Source organism: Entelurus aequoreus, linkage group LG18, assembly GCF_033978785.1.
Source record: "Entelurus aequoreus isolate RoL-2023_Sb linkage group LG18, RoL_Eaeq_v1.1, whole genome shotgun sequence".
Lineage (NCBI taxonomy): Eukaryota > Metazoa > Chordata > Actinopteri > Syngnathiformes > Syngnathidae > Entelurus > Entelurus aequoreus.
This window is the reverse complement of record NC_084748.1, coordinates 27241064-27261325: the sequence shown is the minus strand read 5'-3', so window position 1 is coordinate 27261325 and position 20262 is coordinate 27241064. Positions and strand designations below refer to the sequence as shown.

General features: G+C 40.2%; 1 protein-coding gene across 2 annotated transcripts in view; it reads right to left on the bottom strand.

The window, feature by feature from the left end:
• Positions 1-736: 736 nt before the first annotated feature.
• The window catches only part of cxxc4 (CXXC finger 4), a 107546-nt gene continuing 88020 nt past the window's right edge, over positions 737-20262 (bottom strand). For both annotated transcript variants that reach the window (XM_062026110.1, XM_062026108.1), the window contains exon 3: positions 737-1609. In XM_062026110.1, the coding sequence (XP_061882094.1) occupies positions 1565-1609 (45 nt within the window). In that variant the 3' untranslated portion in view covers positions 737-1564. The remainder of the gene's footprint in view (positions 1610-20262) is intronic.

The following is a 20262-nucleotide window of genomic DNA, read 5'->3' as shown; positions in this document are numbered from 1 at the left end:
TACAGTGACTTCCTGTTGTCGCCTGCCGAGAAAAGGGAGCGCATCATCATCATCATCATCATCACCACCACCACCGCAGGCCCGACCGCTTTTAATCCCAAAAGGTGGTGGTGGGATTAGAGCGAGCCTTGTGCGATATAATTTAATCCGGCCGGCCAGGTTGGGGAAGGAGGCGAGCGAGCCACGCTCTAATCACCAGCGAGGAGGGACGGAACGCTCTGGGCGCTACAACGCCGTCAACATGGCCGCCACCAAACACTCCTCGCTCGTCAGGAGCTCAATCGAGGGTGATTGCGAGCGGCGGAGGAGCAGTCAGTCTCGGATGATTCAACCCCCCACTTTCCCACCCCACTACCACGCAGCCTCCGCCTGAATCCCAAAGATCCGGCAATCACTCTGATGCTGGCGCTATCTCAGGAGCACATCTCGCCGCCTTCCCCCCCACCGTCAGTACCCGCCATCATCCTCCTCCTCCTCCTCCTTCCACCGTGCCCACCACCTCTCCGCTCCACCCCCCCGTACGCATTCTAGCATGACAAACCACATGGGATTTCACTCGTCCTTTAAAGTCTGCTGCCTCCGGGAAGCACTCTTCTCCGCGCAGCATTTTAGTATTCCCGGGAATACGTGACCAGGGAGGCAAAGCAACGCCGGCGGATTCATGCCCTGGAAGAGGAGAGGATGGGAACGATTACTTATCAGGCGATCGTCTCCATCAAGCGTCGGCTAGTCCAAGTCATTCTTTTTTTTATTAGAACACATAAAAGCATCACAACAACAATATACAAATTCTTAAGTGGTCTTTAAAAGCCAAACACATGTACACATGCAACAACAGGGTTAAGGACAAGGGGGAACTCCATTTCGGGGGATGCTTCGTAATGGCCTGCTCTGCGGGGGAGTAGCCAAAAGTCCGTCGTCGCAGAACTCCGCCTGATATGTTCATAGTGTACTTTCATTGGTTTTAAAGTCTTTTTTTTTTTAAATACCCAGAAAAAAATCTCCAGATTTGAGTCCCGACTCCGATTTTTAAATGCTCCGTTTTAAAAAAGAAGCGCGACTCACTTGCTCAAGACAATGTGCCCTGTACTGCAGTGAGCCCACACCCGGTTAGAATCAAGAACAAAAAAAATTCCATTTTTGCCTCATTGAGACAAAACAGCGGAGAAAGATTCCTCGGAGGGAGAAAAGCTGAAAAAGAATTATTGCTGTCGCTTTAACGTCAATCCTGGCGGTCTGTCCGTGTCCTCAGTGTGTGGTGCTACGATTGTCTCTTTCTTTACAGGAGGTCGGCGGCCCCGTCCCCGGGCCGCGAACGCCGAAAACACATTCATAGACACCGAAAATATACATTGTCATACTGTCAAAAGGTACAATAATTACACAGAAAAAGCAAACGACACCCAGTATGTTTTCAATCCATCTTCCCGTCCAAAAAGGTCTTTCAGTCCTGTCTTTCGGTCCAAAAATGTGTTGCTTTGAGTCACATAGTGTCCTGAGCAGACCGTCCACAGAGTCGCTCCTTGGGGACCTCCTGCTGGGGGGGCCCGGGCGCTCCGTGTCTTCAGAAGAACCACCGGAATGCTTCGCCATTAGTCACCGGCGTCCTCTGTGGGAGACACAACGAGGGGACATGTTAACTTTGATAGAAGTGTTTCTTAGAGGCGACTTGTCCAGGGTGTACCCAGCCTACAGCCCGAATGCAGCTGAGATAGGCTCCAGGACCCCCTGCGACCCCAAAAGGGACAAAAGGTTAAAAAAAAAGAATGGATGGAGAGATTACTTTTTTAGAGGTAAGGCAGGGGCGCCCAAAATTTTTTTCACTGAGGACCTCACACTGAAAAATGAAAGTATGTGGGGGCTACTTTGATATTTTTTTCATTTTCAAAACCAATACAATATTTATAGTCACCATTAGAGCTCCCCTCAATTTCGCTGACTGTTAAAAGAGTCGGAGACCCATCCATCCATTTTCTACCGCTGGGGCTGCTGGAGCCTATCATCGCAGGGCCAACACAGACACACAACATTCACACACTAGGGCCAATTTAGTGTTGCCAATCAACCTATCCCCAGGTGCATGTCTTTGGAGGTGCGAGGAAGCCAGAGGGAACCCACACAGTCACGGGGAGAACATGCAAACTCCACACAAAAAGACCCAGAGCCTGGGGATCGAACCTAGGACCTTCTTATTGTGAGGCACATGCACCGACTCCTTGTATCATCGTGCTGCCAGACCCTGAGATCCAAAATATTGTTAGAATAATTATGTATATGTTATCACACAACTCTTATGCTTAAGGACCGTTGCTATAGTTATTATCAATTGTGCTGGAATTGTATTTTTCTTTGTCTGTGCAAAGCTGGCAATCCAAAAGATTGCAAGCCAGTCTCGTATCAGCGTCTGTGTCCAGGAACGGCCTGCTGACTGCCAAGGCCGAACACCGCCGTGACGCAGACAAAGCAGAGACAGGGCGATATCACGACTGTCAGCACATTTGCATTTTTGTATAATCATATACTGTGTCTAACTGGAGCTGTCGAGATTACCCCCTTCCCTCAGCGATAGCTTCAGTGATGTAACCAGGGACCTCCCAAATAAATAGAGGAAGCACGTGGGCTGGACTTTTAGAACGTAGTTTGGATCTGTAACTAGAGTACAGACCAAAAAACGTGTCTCCTCAATTGAGCCAAATTTAACTTTGTCTCTGTATGATTCCTTGCTTCTCGTCTGTTTAATAAATGTCATCAGTGTTTGAACCTGACATCTTCTAATCAAAAACCTTTTTTTTTTTTTTACTTTCAACGCTAAAATATTTTTAGATCACCTTCAGATCAATCTGTTGACATAAAGTTTTAATAAAAAAAAATGTTTAATGCTCTTTTTGTCAAAGAAAACATTGTTTTGTATGGTTAAAACACAAAATATGCAATATTTCCCCCCCCCCCCCAAAAAAAAATGTCAAAGTAAAAAATATTTGATGTGAAGTCATGGGAGCCTTAAATAGGTAAATAATTAATAAAAAAATTGCTTCTGATTCATTATAAAAATTTTTAACAATGACAGTTTTAAAAAATAAGACTAAAGGTCTCGGGGGATCCAAAAGGCCCCCGCTCAAAAAGTGTTAAAAATAATACAGATATCAATATATAATTTTTACTTTCAACACCTAAATATCTAGATCAATTTCAGATCTATCTGTCGATTATAAGTTTTCATTATTTTTTGAGCAATGGCAGTTTTAAGGTAAAAAAAAAAAAAAAACTGCACGCAAGGCAGCTTTGTGTTATTAGTGTCAATATTGCAACATTTTCTCGTAACATTGCACCTGTTTTCTTTTTTATTCCATGTTTTATGTTTTTTTTAAGTTTTTTTTTTTTTCTTTTAGTATTCTTAAAATGTGCCGCTTGCCTTAAATAAATTAGCTGAGGGGCGCAAATGGCCCCTGGGCCGCTTTTTGGAGACCCCTAACATTTTTTTGGGGGGGGAATATTACATATTTTGTGTTTTTGCCATTAAAAAAACATGTTTTTCTTTGACAAAAAGGGTATGAAGCGTTTTTTTTTTTAAATAAATCTTTATGTCAACGGATGGATCTGAAGTTGATCTGCTAAAATAGCGATAGATTAAAATATATATGATTAATACATTTTGGGTCCCCGGGACCATTAACGTTCATCAAAATTGAGGGGAGCCCTACTGGTGACAATGAAAAATGAAAAATATCAAATATCAATATTTTTCAGGTACGGTGTTTGATTACATGTGTAAATCTGTCCATTTATTAATGTACCTATTCAACAGCAGTGAATACCAGGCATTTAATCAAGGTAAGGCATTGTAATTCTTGTAATTAATGCATTGACATTGATACAAGGTTGATTATACGTACATGTCCTTTAAAGCTGACTTCTAAACAACTGTGCAAATAGTTGTGTTTGTAAATTGAGATAACGTTGGTGTCTAACGTTGAATTCCCGGTGTTGGTTGGGAAATGACCAAATTTCAATGACTGAATCGAGGTCACAACCTGACATTGATTAAATGTCATCAAAAATCATGTTGTTTCAACGTTAAATTGAAGTTGCTCAACGTCAGGACCTAATTCAACAAGTTCTCAACGTTGTTTTAATGTCTTGTGTCTGCTGGGTTGATCCATGCATCTATCTGCTCATAAGGAGAAAGTATCAGGCGTTCAACAGAGGTAAAATGTACATTTATTAAAGGTAAGACATTCCGTGAATCTACTTTCATGCGGGAATATCCATCTGCCGTATCCATCTAGTCAACAGCACAGCACGAGTCATTTATTAGAGATAATTAGTTACAGATAAATACAGATGAATCTACCCATCTCCTCAATGGCAGAAAGTACCAGGCATTTAGTGTAGGCAAGGCGTTTAATTACAAGCCTAAATCTATCATTGTATTGATGTATCTCTTCAACAGCAGAGAGCATTTATTCAACGTTAGGCATTGCAATTCTTCAACTCTGTCTGTCTATCCATCATTTATCCGTCTGCTCATCAGGAGAAAGTAACAGGTGTTTATTACTCAACAGCAGGCAGTACAAGCCATTTACTAGAGGTAGGGTGTTTAATTAAAAGTGTAAATCTACAAACCCCAAATCCAGTGAAGTTACACGTTGTGTAAGTGGTAAATAAAAACAGAATACAATGATTGGCAAATCATTTTCAACCGATATTGAATTGAATAGACTGCAAAGACAAGATACTTAACGTTCGAACGGCAAAACTTTGTTATTTTTTGCAATTTGGAATTTGACGCCTGCAACATGTTTTAAAAAAAGCTGGCACGGGTGGCAAAAAAGACTGAGAAAGTTGAGGAATGCTCATCAAACACTTATTTGGAATATCCCACAGGTGAACAGGCTAATTGGGAACAGGTGGGTGCCATGGTTGGGTATAAAAGCAGCTTCCATGAAATGCTCAGTCATTCACAAACAAGGATGGGGCGACGGTCAGCACTTTGTGAACAAATGCGTGAGCAAATTGTCGAACAGTTTAAGAACATAATTTCTCAACCAGCTATTGCAAGGAATTTAGGGATTTCACCATCTACGGTATGTAATATCATCAAAAGGTTCAGAGAATCTGGAGAAATCACTGCACGTAACATTGAATGCCCATGACCTTGGATCCCTCAGGCGGTACTGCATCAAAAAACGACATCAGTGTGTAAAGGATATCACCACATGGACTCAGGAACACTTCAGAAAATCACTGTCAGTAGCTACAGTTGGTCGCTACATCTGTAAGTGCAAGTTAAAACTCTCCTATGGAAAGCCAAAGCCATATATCAACAACACCCGGAAACGCCGCTGGCTTTGCTGGGCCCGAGCTCATCTAAGATGGACTGATGCCAAGTGGAAAAGTGTTCTGTGGTCTGTTGAGTCCACATTTCAAATTGTTTTTGGTAACTGTGGACGTCGTGTCCTCCGGGCGCAAAGTTTAAAAGCCAGCATCTGTGATGGTATGGGGGTGTATTAGCGCCCAAGGCATGGGTAATTTACACATCTGTGAAGGCACCATTAATGCTGAAAGGTACATACAGGATTTGGAGCAACATACGTTGCCATCAAAGCAACGTTACCATGGACACCCCTGCTTATTTCAGCAAGACAATGCCAAGACACGTGTTACAACAGCGTGGCTTCCTAGTAAAAGAGGGCGGGTACTAGACTGGCCTGCCTGTAGTCCAAACATGTCTCCCATTGAAAATATGTGGCACAATATGAAGACCAAAATACGACAATGGAGACCCCGGACTGTTGACCAACTTAAGCTGTACATCAAGCAAGAATGAGAAAGAATTCCACCTGAAAAGCTTCAAAAATTGGTCTCAGTTTTCTCAGTTCAAACATTAAATATCTTGTCTTTGCAGTCTATTCAATTGAATGTAAGTTGAAAAGGATTTGCAAATCATTGTATTCTGTTTTTATTTACGATTTACACAACGTGCCAACTTCACTGGTTTTGGGGTTTGTATCAATGTAATCACTGGTAGAGAGTACCTGGCGTTTAGTGTAGGCAAGGGCTTAAATTCAAAGCTTAAATCTATCCACTTAACAGAACAATATCAGACTTAATTATTTAGAAGGAAGGTGTTTGATTAAAAATGTGAATCTTTTTATTCAACAGCAGTAAATGTCAGGCATTTTTTTCGATGTAGGGTGTTTTACTTCTTGAAATGCATGCATGCTTATCCGTCTAGATCGGGGGTCAGCAACCCGCGGCTCTCGAGCCGCATGCGACTCTTTAGTGCCGCCCTAGTGGCTCCCTGGAACATTTTTAAAAAAGGACTGAAAATGGAAAAAGATGGGGGGAAAAACATTTTTTTTGTTCTAGTATGTTTTTTGTTTGAGGACAAACATGTCCAACCGGGCCTATTTGGTCAGTTCATGAATGCAAGCTAATCAATGCTAACATGCTATTTAGCCTAGCTGTATGTACATATTGCATCATTATGTCTCATTTGTAGGTATATTTGAGCTCATTAAATATCCTTTACTTTTATCCTCTTTGTATATAATTTAGTTTTGCATGTCTCATGACACATTATATGTATGTAATATTGGCTGCATTTCTAAAAGTTGTTTGTGCGCCATGTTGTTCCAGACCACAGCAAATATCACCAAGCTTGCCAAAGATTGTAATAAATCTATTAAAAGAAGACCGCCTGTTGTTTCCTTTAACTTGGACACACACATCTGTACCCTTGGCCATTAAAAGCCAGTAATTTCCAGGAGTTATCTCACCTTCTGAGTAGCCTCTGATTTACTAACGGTTTCTAATGTTGTAAAAATGTGTAGAATAAATATAACATTTCAACATTTCTGTCAACGAAGATTTGCTTGAGCCTGCTATAATAGCCTCATTTTGATAGTAGGCTATTATAGCTAATATTGTCACGGCCAGGGCGCATTCCAATGCACACTCATCTGTGCGCTCTTATGAGCGCACTTCCAAGAGCGCACTTCCAGGAGCGCGCCAGGCGCGTGTCATTCCTGCTGCAGCCGGCAGCTGCAATCAATCACCAGCAACCAGCACACCTGTGGTTGATCAGAGGCCCTGCCTTCATAAGCCTGCACAACCTGCTATCCCGTGCCAGAACATAGCTACCTGTCCTGTACAGTAAGCCTACATTCTCCACGCTATATGCAATCCTGCTCTCTCTGTGTTTTCCTCCCTGTCGTATTGATTGTCTCGCGTCCTCCTTGTCGCTCCAACTGCAGACCTCCGTTCCCGCGTGACGAGCTGTGTGTCTCGTTTTTTCCTTGTTCCCTCTGCTTCCCGGACTGCCTCTTGGATCTCGACCTCCCGCTTGGACACGGACCCACTACGCCTCGCTATAGCCCCGACGTCCTGCCTGTCTCTCGGATCTACGAGCCTGCCCTGCCCCTTTTGGACTTGCCTCTCACTCAACACTCCGGTAACACTCTACAGCTAATCCCCACACATAGACGCACACACATACACTTTTGGATTTAGTCACACTTCATTCTCTAGTTTATTATATCATTGTTTTATTATTATATATATAGTTTATATATATACATAATAAATCATAGATCTAAACTGCTGTCTGTGCCATCTCCTTCTACCTGTACATGACAAATATAGACGCTTTCATTATAAGACTTATATACAGCTTTTCATTTTTTGCGGCTCCAGACAGATTTGTCTTTTGTATTTTTGGTCCAATATGGCTCTTTCTTAGACTTAGACTTTCTTTTTATTGTCATTCAAATTTGAACTTTACAGTACAGTCCTCAATTCCCCCCCATTTTTGGGGGGGAATTGAGGAGATTATTATGATGCGTTCAAGAGTCTTATGGCCTGAGGGAAGAAGCTGTTACAGAACCTGGAGGTTCTGCTACGGAGGCTGCGGAACCTCTTTCTAGAGTTTTGGGTTGCCGACCCCTGGTCTAGATGGCTTTCATTCGATGTACAATCTGTACTTCTTTTTAGACATGTCCGATATTGGCTTTTTTGCCGATATCCGATATTCCGATATTGTCCAACTCTTAATTACCGATTCCGATATCAACCGATACCGATATATACAGTCGTGGAATTAACACATTATTATGCCTAATTTTGTTGTGATGCCCCGTTGGATGCATTAAACAATGTAACAAGGTTTTCCAAAACAAATCAACTCAAGTTATGGAAAAAAGTGCCAACATGGTACTGCCATATTTATTATTGAAGTCACAAAGTGCATTATTTTTTTTTAACATGCCTCAAAACAGCAGCTTGGAATTTGGGACATGCTCTCCCTGAGAGAGCATGAGGAGGTTGAGGTAGGCGGGGTTGGGGGGACGGGGTTGAGGTGAGGGGGGTAGGGAGTAGCGGGGGGTTTATATTGTAGTGTCCCGGAAGAGTTAGTGCTGCAAGGGGTTCTGGGTATTTGTTCTGTTGTGTTTATGTTGTGTTACGGTGCGGATGTTCTCCCGAAATGTGTTTGTCATTCTTGTTTGGTGTGGGTTCACAGTGTGGCGCATATTTCTAACAGTATTAAAGTTCTTTATACGGCCACCCTCAGTGTGACCTGTATGGCTGTTGACCATAATTTTGTAATTAATTAACCACGCCCATCTTGGGGCACCAGGTGTTTATTTGAGGTGTGGCATTTCTTCAAGCAGAGGCCACTCATTGGGATTGAAGCAGTTTGAACCGAGAGTGACTCAGTAGCATTAGCAGTAATAAGAGCTGAGCTGTGACGTGCTGCATTCAAGTTTGACAAAAACAAGACCGCTGATGACTAAAAGCACTTAGCAAAAATAAATAAAATACATACAAAAAAATCAACAAGAGAAGAAAAAGAAACCCCGAGAGGCACTTTAGGCGGGCACAAGCACCAGACCAACGTGTTTAATCAGAGATGCAGCCAAGGTGATTACATCCACGCCCCACCCACACCCAAATAATCACCACGCCGCATGAAATATTCCATTCCAATTCCCAGGAAGCAACAATGAGGCATTTAATTACTGTGCGTTCCAGCCGCAGTGAGGGGGAACAGTGCATCATTTCAATTTGAGCGCGCGCCAACAGCACCCCCCCCTCCCCACCCCCCCCTCAACACCACCCACCCACCCAGCCCAACCGAACAGAACCTCTATAGCGGAGTGGCAGCCTCTCCTTTCCCAAACTCATTTAGAAGTCAGACACATAAAACAGCCAAGCCTCCCACCAATCCCCATGACCAATTAGCGCTCTTTTTATTTTTTCTCCTCCCTCTTTTTTTTTTTTTTTTTCCCCCCCTCTTTGCTGTTGAGTGGGAGGAAATGGTGCATAATCACAACTAAAATCACTTTAGCCTGAGTGGAGGGCAATTTTGCATTTTAATACCCAGTGGCTCCTTAAAGGCATACTGATGAGCGTCTGAGCCCGCCCCCCACATTAAAAAAAAGAAGCTTGCACTGTACGCCTCTCCTCGATGATGAACATTTCATTTATGACAATTTAGGCCTCCAAGTTTGCTTCCGTAGGTCTCACGTGACATCCCCACGCGTCCTTCTTTTCTTGTGTTTGCGAAAGAAGCACTTACTATGTTTTCACACAACATCAAACAACGCCTATTCTTTTTCTAAGTGTTTAATGGAGGACCCAAAGCAGCGGGGCGCCATCTCGCCTAATTCCGAGTCGGCACGTTTGAAGGCTTTAAGAGAGCATCTGATGTCACCTCTTCGCTTAATTGCACGCAGCCATTCATTTTGACGCAATTAAGACTTCGTATAAGTGGATAGTCTTGTCACGTGTGACGCTAAAAGTCGAGGCTAGCCACATCCGGCCCAAAATTATTCATGTCGAAGGGACTTTTTTTTTTAAAGTGGCAAATCAGGATAGACAGAAGAAAGATTGTAATAAGTTGTGTTTGTTTTTTACATGTAAAAATAAACACAACAATTTTGAGCACAACACAATCTTTTGCATGATTAAGGGAACTGTACCGTGATCTAGCTTCAAAAATAAGGATTGTACAGTGCATCCAGAAAGTATTCACAGCGCTTCACTTTTTCCACATGTTGTTATGTTACAGCCTTATTCCAAGATCCTACAGGCAATGCCTCATAATGACAATGGGATATATTGTTTTTAAATTAGCAAATTGATAAAAAGAAATTAAAAAAATTAAAAAAAACACAAATTGGATGTCTCTGTACATTGCTGCATTCATATTTCCCTCTATCCCGACTAGTCGCTCAGTTCATGCTGCTAAAAATAACATCCCCACACCATGATGCTGCCACCATCATGCTTCACTGTAGGGATAGACCAAGTTTGTGAATGAATTTTATTTTTTTTTGTGTTGTTTTTTTTCATTTTTAATAAATTTGCAATAAAAAATAAGTCTCATTGTCATCATGGGGTATTGTCTGTAGGATTTCGAGAACAAAATTGAATGTATTCCATTTTGGAATAGGGCTGTAACATGACAAATTGTGTAAAAGGTGAATACTTTCCAGATGCACTGTGTTTGCAGGTAGGAGATAAGTTAAGAATATTATTTCAGCAAAATAATCACTTTAAACTGTAATTAGTATTTGTGCAAATATATATTATGTAGAAGTGTAATATCATTTTGAAATATTATTTTTCATCATATATGATGTTACTGAGTACTATTAGATGCAGCCCACCTGATACACGTGGTACCACAGTTTGGAAAAAAATGCTCTAAATCAGTGGTCCCCAACTGATTTAGAGCTGATGGTCAACAGCCATACAGGTCACACTGAAGGTAGCCGTATAAACAACTTTAACACTGTTACAAATATGCGCCACACTGTGAACCCACACCAAGTAATTTGAAAAAAATAAAAATAAAATAAATAAATATATATATATTTTTAAATTAAATCAACATAAAAACACAATATATACATTATATATCAATATAGATCAATACAGTCTGCAGGGATACAGTCCGTAAGCACACACGATTGTATTTCTTTGTGGAAAAAATAAAAATAAAAAAAATAAACAGCTACAAAAAGGTTGGAGACCACTGCTCTAAATTATTCTGAAACAATTTTAGATTCGGAACATTAGATTTGTGTGTTTTGGAAAAGTGAGTGAATCATTTTGGATAAGGAATTTTATGTAAAAAATTATGTCAAATCAATGCGGTGCTGAAAAAAAATCGATTCACATCGGTTACTTATTTTGATTCTTAATCAATTCATAATTTTTAAGAATCACTTTTTTTTAAGTCAGTTTTTGAAATGATGTTTCTTAGATAATATTCATGTTACTTGTTGCACGTAAACATCAGCAGCCAAGAGGAGCATCTGTAACTTGTTTTGAAAAGGTTTTACTATCTTTTTATACCAAATTGCGAGAACCGATTTGAATGTTGTTGTAAGATTCACATCCATAATCAATATTGTATGTCTTACAGTATTGTTGTCACTTTGTGTCATTTCTACAAACAAAACTTGACTATACCACAACCTTAAAGTCATTTGGGGTAATTAAAAACATTCTAAACAGCTGGAAAGTTAATAATGCCATTTTGTAAACAACCCCAACTGGAATAACAAGTAACTAATTGATGGTTGCACCCATGCTATGTGCGCTAAGCTAATATGCTAATTGACCTCAGCGTTTTGATAAACAGCCTTAGAAATGTGTGCAGGAAGTAAAAAATAATAATTAAAAAAAATACAAGTTAAACAATGTTAGTGAACAACTACCAGTAAGTATGTTCAAAACGTATGTTGCTACACATTACATGCTAAACGTTAGCATCAAGCTAGAAACACATTAACAGATGGCAACAGTTAGCATGATGATAAGTTTCATCTTAAACTACCGTATTTTCCGGATTGTTACCCGCTACTTTTTTCCCAAGCTTCGAACCCTGCGGCTTATATAAAGGTGCGCCTAATCTGTGAATTTTCCTTCGCTAACGGCCATAATTTTTTGTATACAACAAACTTACATAGTAGTAACACCGACACAGCGACTGAAAAGTTGTGTTATTGTTTGCGCTATAGCACCATCTTTTGGATGAGTTTGTTCACTGTAAGTGCTGCGGGTTGAAAGTCTACGCCGTATTTCCTTTATCCAAAAGTATAAGGGCCGTTCCGTCTACTATTCATCCATAGCCTTTGTACTTGTATGGTTTCCTCCTTCATCACTGCAAGCAACGTTTGTAAGTTTTACAATATAACTAAAATGATTCATATTTAATCACAGTCCCCATCACATCACCCTACTCAGTAGCCTAGTGGTTAGAGTGTCCACCCTCAGATCGGGAGGTTGTGGGTTAAAAAAAAAAAACCCGGCTGAGTCATACCAAAGATTATAAAAATGGGACCCATTATCTCCCTGCTTGGCACTCAGCATCAAGGGTTGGAATTGGGGGTTAAATCACCAAAAATGATTCCCGGGCAAGGCCACCACTGCTGCTCACTGCTCCCCTCACCTCCCAGGGGGTGGAACAAGGAGATGGGTCAAATGCAGAGGACAAATTTCACCACACCTAGTGTATGTGTGAAGTGAAGTGAAGTGAATTATATTTATATAGCGCTTTTCTCTAGTGACTCAAAGCGCTTTACATAGTGAAACCCAATATCTAAGTTACATTTAAACCAGTGTGGGTGGCACTGGGAGCAGGTGGGTAAAGCATCTTGCCCAAGGACACAACGGTAGTGACTAGGATGGCGGAAGCGGGAATCGAACCTGGAACCCTCAAGTTGCTGGCACGGCCACTCTACCAACCGAGCTATACCGCCCCAATCATTGGAACTTTAACTTTAACTTTAACATTTGTTAAGGATGAAAACAGGTGTTAAAGTTTGAGTTTGTGTTTATTTGGAACATGCATGCATACAACATGATGCATCACAATTTCCAGTTTCTTTATTCAATATGTTCGAAAAGGAGTAGGAAGAAGCAGAGTTTATTTAATCCTACCTCTTTCCCTTTACATAGCAGTTACTAAAACTTGTTTTCACTTCCTGTTCTCAATATATTCACAATATACTCCATAGAAAATGAATGGTTGGATGAACTAAATCGTTTACCATTAGCTAATATGCTAACACGTTTACAGATGTCTGTGTTAGTATTATTGACTTACAACGGCATTATTTTTGTATTGTTTCAGTTTTCACAAATGTCTCAGTATATTCACCAAAATGTCACAGTGAAATTATCAAGTCTGTTATCTGATTGGAGAGGTAACCCCCGCAGCTATTCAGTCCATGACAATGACTTTTCTGTTTTGGTTGATCCGCCGTTTTACTGCCTTGTAACAGGCACCATTTGGAAACAATTAAGGCAGGGGTAGGGAACCTATGGCTCTCGAGCCAGATGTGGCTCTTTTGATGACTGCATCTGGCTCTCGGATACATCTTAGCTGACATTGCTTAACACGATAAGTAATAAATAAATCCGCTGGCAATCACAGTGTTAAAAATAACGTTCAAAATATAAAATATTCTCATGCATTTTTTAATCCATACATCCATTTTTCTACCACACCTGTTCAATACGTCGCATTAATTGTAAGAAGTATTTTGTTTATTATTGGTTAGCTTCAGAATAACAATGTTACTAAAAAGAATAAGAGAATGTTGGTCTTACTTAAAAATGCACGCATTTAGTTGTATTCAGGGTTAAAAAATAGTATATGGCTCTCACGGAAATACATTTTTTAAATATTTAGCTTTCATGACTCTCTCAGCCAAAAAGGTTCCCGACTAGAGATGTCCAATAATATCGGACTGTCAATATTATCGGCCAATAAATGCTTTAAAATGTAATATCGGAAATTATTGGTATCGGTTTCAAAAAGTCAAATTTATGACTTTTTAAAAACGCCGCTGTGTACACTGACGTAGGGAGAAGTACAGAGCGCCAATAAACCTTAAAGGCACTGCCTTTGCGTGTCGGCCCAGTCACATAATACCTACGGCTTTTCACACACACAAGTGAATGCCAGGCATACCTGGTCAACAGCCATACAGGTCACACTGAGGGTGACTGTATAAACAACTTTAACACTGTTACAAATATGTGCCACACTGTGAACCCACACCAAACAAGAATGACACACACGTTTCGGGAGAACATCCGCACCGTAACACAACATAAACACAACAGAACAAAAACCCAGAACCCCTTGCAGCACTAACTCTTCCGGGACGCTACAATATACACCCCCAGCTACCCCCTAATCCCCTCCTCCCCCACCTCAACCTCCTCATGCTCTCTCAGGGAGAGCATGTCCCAAATTCTAAGCTGCTGTTTTGAGGCATGTTAAAAAAAAAAAGCACTTTGTGACTTCAATAATAAATATGGCACTTTTTTCCATAACTTGAGTTGATTTATTTTGGAAAACCTTGTTACATTGTTTAATGCATCCAGCGGGGCATCACAACAAAATTAGGCATAATAATGTGTTAATTCCACGACTGTATACATCGGTATCGGTTGATATCGGAATCGGTAATTAAGACTTGGACAATATCAGAATATCGGATATCGGCAAAAAAGCCATTATCAAACATCTCTATTCCCGACCCCTGAATTAAGGTATGTAAATAAACATTTAGAAAATATTTCTGTGTAAATATCTCAATTCATTCTTTTGGTGCGGCAAATATATATATATATTTTTTTTTTCCTTTTAAAAGGTAGTGCGTGCGCTCTATAGCCCGGAAAATATGGTGGCTTGAAAATGCAGGGATTTACTGAAACACGAAATGTGACGAAAACAAAAACCACTGCTTTTATATTCCATTCGGTTTAACAAGTATGGAACAGGAATAAAGTGCTAAACGTGCATGAATCAATAGCAAGTATAATGCCCCTAGTGGTGAACGATTGCTTTGATCGTCCAAATAAATGACTACAAGTAACAGTGATGTGTGATGACGTTATATTTATTGCAGGTAAAGTACATTGATGATTTTTTCAAACGAAACTGTGGAGCGTCTAAAAAAGAACACTTTTAGCGACAAGCTTCGCTACCTTGGTCTGGAGAAAGGCAAGGTGTTTGTCTTAATCCATATCCTTACATTGATTAGCCTCTGGTGGAAGTGCGGCTGGCGAGAGACAATAATGACCCTGATCTAGGCACTCGGCATGTCTGCATTTTGTTAAGATTCCACCGTATCGACCCGGCGAGGCTGGAGTGCTGGCCTCACAAAGCTGCGGTGACGAGGAAGACACGAGGAAGGCTCAATTAGCACACTTCCACCTGCTTGCGCCTGACACACAAAAAAAAAATCACTCGCCACTGAAAGGGAACGAAGGGGGGGGAGAGGACAAAGAGAAAAATGGCAAGAGACGGAACAAGCAAGGGCAGAGAAGATTGGAAGGGGAGGTCTGAACGGCGAGGGTTGGTTGTGGTGCGACCGCGACAACAGCGAGGTTTCACCTCGAATCAAGACGGCGCGGCGGCGACGTTTCAGCCTCTGGTGAACGCCGCTGCCTGTGCAGCAGAGCATACATAACAAGCTGGATACAACCACACACGCAGGGGAAGACAATTTCTCGCTCGGGCGGCCAACGCACGCCGCTCAGTATCGAACCCACGGCCAAAAGACGAGTCTCTAGACTTTAAATGAAGCACACGTGTAAGCGGTGTAGAGGAAATCTTTTTATGCAACCAAACCAAAAGAGGATCTGCAAACAAACATAAAAAAAAGTAATATTTGTAAACCCCCAAAAAATAAAATACACAAAAACAAAAAAGGTTTAAGTTGCAAATTGTTTTTTTTTGTTTCAAATCTTTCATTTGGTCACAACTCAACTCAACATCAAAGCTAATATTCTCAACCTGTGCTCTCATTAAATTTAAGCACCCAGAGTACTAATAGGTGCCAAAATGTGACCATCTTATGGACAACGTGAAAAACTCAAGGTAAAGACCATGATGTGTGCTTTCTTGATGATGTGAGTACAGCATTTACATATATGACCCGATCCAAACAACTTTTTTTTAGTCATAATGCAAAAAAATAAAAATGATCCAGTACAGAATACATACGGTCACACAACACAACCTGCTCACTGAAATTTGTGGATATTATATTAAAAAAAAAAACGTCCCATCACCATAAAAAAAAAAAAAATTGAAATTACACATAATTATTGATTATAAATCTATTATATTATTATACTATGTAAACACACACACACATACATACACATATATACGTATACATATATATACATATATATAATATGTATATAATATGTAATATATATACTGTATATTATAGTATGTAATATATATGTGTATGTATGTATATACATATACATATATATATATATATATATATATATATATATATATATATATATATATATATATATATATATATATATATATATATATGTATATGTATATATAACGTGTGTATGTGTGTGTGTGTGTGTGTGTGTGTGTGTGTGTGTGTGTGTGTGTGTGTGTGTGTGTGTGTGCGTGTGTGTGTGTGTATGTGTGTGTGTGTGTTTGCGTGTGTGTGTGTGTGTGTGTTTACATAGTATAAAATAATGGATTTATAATCAATAATTATTATATACACTACCGTTCAAAAGTTTGGGGTCACCCAAACAATTTTGTGGAATAGCCTTCATTTCTAAGAACAAGAATAGACTGTCGAGTTTCAGATGAAAGTTCTCTTTTTCTGGCCATTTTGAGCGTTTAATTGACCCCACAAATGTGATGCTCCAGAAACTCAATCTGCTCAAAGGAAGGTCAGTTTTGTAGCTTCTGTAACGAGCTAAACTGTTTTCAGATGTGTGAACATGATTGCACAAGGGTTTTCTAATCATCAATTAGCCTTCTGAGCCAATGAGCAAACACATTGTACCATTAGAACACTGGAGTGATAGTTGCTGGAAATGGGCCTCTATACACCTATGTAGATATTGCACCAAAAACCAGACATTTGCAGCTAGAATAGTCATTTACCACATTAGCAACGTATAGAGTGCATTTCTTTAAAGGTAAGACTAGTTTAAAGTTATCTTCATTGAAAATAAGGACATTTCAATGTGACCCCAAACTTTTGAACGGTAGTGTATATGTATATATATATATATATATATATATATATATATATATATATATATATATATATATATATATATATATATATATATATATATATATATATATATATATATATATATATATATATATATATATATATATATATATATATATGTATATATGGCCACATTTTTTTAGCCCAATGCATCTTATATCACTTTGGAAAATGCTTATTCTCAGAAAAGTTAGCTGAAAATGTCACGTTTAACAATGTAAATACCTCACAAATTAATACTTGGCCTGCTTGACATCAATTATATTTTCCGGGTAGTAGTTTATCAAGTAGTTTCGCATATTATTTAAGTGACCGCAGTGCAGTGTCACAAAACTTTTTTTTTTTTTGTCCGCACTACCACCTGCCGCATTTCCTACCTAAAACATGGACAACAAATCCATTTAAACCACAAGTTGATTTAATGTTATTGAAAAAAAATGTGGTTTAAAAAGTCACAACTTTGTCTTGCAGTATGAAGACCAAAAATGGTGTGTTTTTGCCCGGGTTTGTTTGTCTGTCTGTGAGCAACATAACTCAAAAAGTTATGGATTGATTTTTATGAAAACTTCAGGAAATTTCTGAAAATCAATCCTTTCACTCTGGTTTACGAGCTCCCACACACGGACCTGGCACACCTGCGCTATGCGGGGAATTTTGAGAGATGTACATTACTTCCAGACGGGCCTATTCAAAAGTGCCAGCAAAAAAACTACATTGACCAAGTTTTCATTTTATACTGTATCACGTCACAACATCATTGTGATGATTTTGATACTGAAATACCGCATTATTTAAAATACAATTACACCCCTCGAATAAACTCATATTTTCCCTCGCAATTAATTTCACACAATACACCATAAACACAATGGTTTGTTTTTTTTCAATAATACATTTATTAAAAATAAAACATCACATGTACATAAGTATTCACAGCCTTTGTGCAATACTTTGTTGATGCACCTTTGGCAGTATTTACACCCTCAAGTATTTTTGAATGCGATGCCACAAGCTTGGCACACCTGATTTTGGGCAGTCCTGCCCATTCCTCTTTGCAACACCTCTCAAGCTCCATCAGGTTGGATGGGTAGTGTTGGTTTTCAACCAGGATGTCTCTGCATTCATCTTTCCCTCTATCCTGACTAGTTTCCCAGTTGCTCCAAACATGACGCCTGGCATTTACGCCAAAGACTTCAATCTCTGTCTCATCAGACCAGAGAAGTTTGTTCCTCATGGTCTGAGAGTCTTTCTGGTGCAAAGACCTGAAAGCAAGACATGGCTTCCATTGACCACTCTACCATGCAGGCCTGATTGGTGGATTGCTGCAGGGAGTTCTTCTGGAAGGCTCTCGTCTCTCCACAGAGGAATCCTGTAGCTCTGACAGAGTGACCTTCAGGCTCTTGGTCACCTCCCTGACTAGACTAAAATGAATGCAGGAACTGGGAGACTTGTCAGGATAGAGGGAAATAGGAAGAGACAGACACATCCTGGATGAAAACCAACGCTTCCCATCCAACCTGATGGAGCTTGAGAGGTGCTGCAAATAGGTATGGGCGAAACTTCCCAAAGATAGGTGTGCCAAGCTTGTGGCATCGTATTCAGAAAGACCAAAGGCTGAAATTGATGCCAAAGATTTGTCAACAAAGGCTGTGAATACTTATGTACATGTGATATGTTTATTTTTAATACATAGTGGTTAGAGTGTCCGCCCTGAGATCGGTAGGTCGTGAGTTCAAACCCCCGGCCGAGTCATACCAAAGACTATAAAAATGGTACCCATTACCTCCCTGCTTGGCACTCAGCATCAAGGGTTGGAATTGGAGGTTAAATCACCAAAAATGATTCCCGGGCGTGGCCACCGCTGCTGCTCACTGCTCCCCTCACCTCCCAGGGGGTGATCACGGGTGATGGGTCAAATGCAGAGAATAATTTCGCCACACCTAGTGTGTGTGTGACAATCATGGGTACTTTAACTTTAACTTTATTTGCAAAACTAAAAAAAAAACTGTAAAATTTTGAGGACCAAATGAATGTATACCCTTTTAGAAAATAATAAGTGTTGGGTATTTTTAAAGGCCTACTGAAATGATTTTTTTATTTATTTAAACGGGGATAGCAGATCCATTTTATGTGTCATACTTGAGGGGTTAGTGCGTCTGCCTCACAAAAACCAAGGTCCCGAGTAGTCGTGAGTTCAATCCCGGGCTTGGGATCTTTCTGTGTGGAGTTTGCATGTCCTCCCCGTGACTGCGTGGGTTCCCTCCGGGTACTCCGGCTTCCTCCCACCTCCAAAGACATGCACCTGGGGATAAGTTGATTGGCAACACTAAAATTGGCCCTAGTGTGTGAATGTGAGTGTGAATGTTGTCTGTCTATCTGTGTTGGCCCTGTGATGAGGTGGCGACTTGTCCAGGGTGTACCCCACCTTCCGCCCGATTGTAGCTGAGATAGGCTCCAGCGCCCTCCGCGACCCCGAAGGGAATAAGCGGTAGAAAATGGATGGATGGACTTGATCATTTCGCGATATTGCCATATTTTTGCTGAAAGGATTTAGTATAGAACAATGACGATAAAGTTCACAACTTTTGGTCTCTGATAAAAAAAAGCCTTGCCTGTACCGGAAGTAGCGTGACGTAGTCAGTTGATCGCCTCCTCATATTTTGCTATTGTTTTCAATGCAGCTAGAGCGATTCGGACAGAGAAAGCGACGATTACCCCATTAATTTCAGCGAGGATGAAAGATTTGTGGATGAGGAACGTTAGAGTGACAGACTAGAATGCAGTGCAAGACATATCTTTTTTCGCTCTGACCGTAACGTAGATACAAGCTGGCTCATTGGATTCCACACTCTCTCCTTTTTCTATTGTGATCACGGATTTGTATTTTAAACCACCTCGGATACTATATCCTCTTGAAAATGAGAGTCGAGAACGCGAAATGGACGTTCACAGTGACTTTTATCTCCACGACAATACATCGATGAAACACTTTAGCTACGGAGCTAACGTGATAGCATCGTGCCTAACTGCATATAGAAACAAAATAAATAAATCCCTGACTGGAAGGATAGACAGAAAATCAACAATACTATTAAACCAGGGACATGTAAATACACGGTTAATGCTTTCCAGCCTGGCAAAGGTTAACAATGCTGTTGCTAAC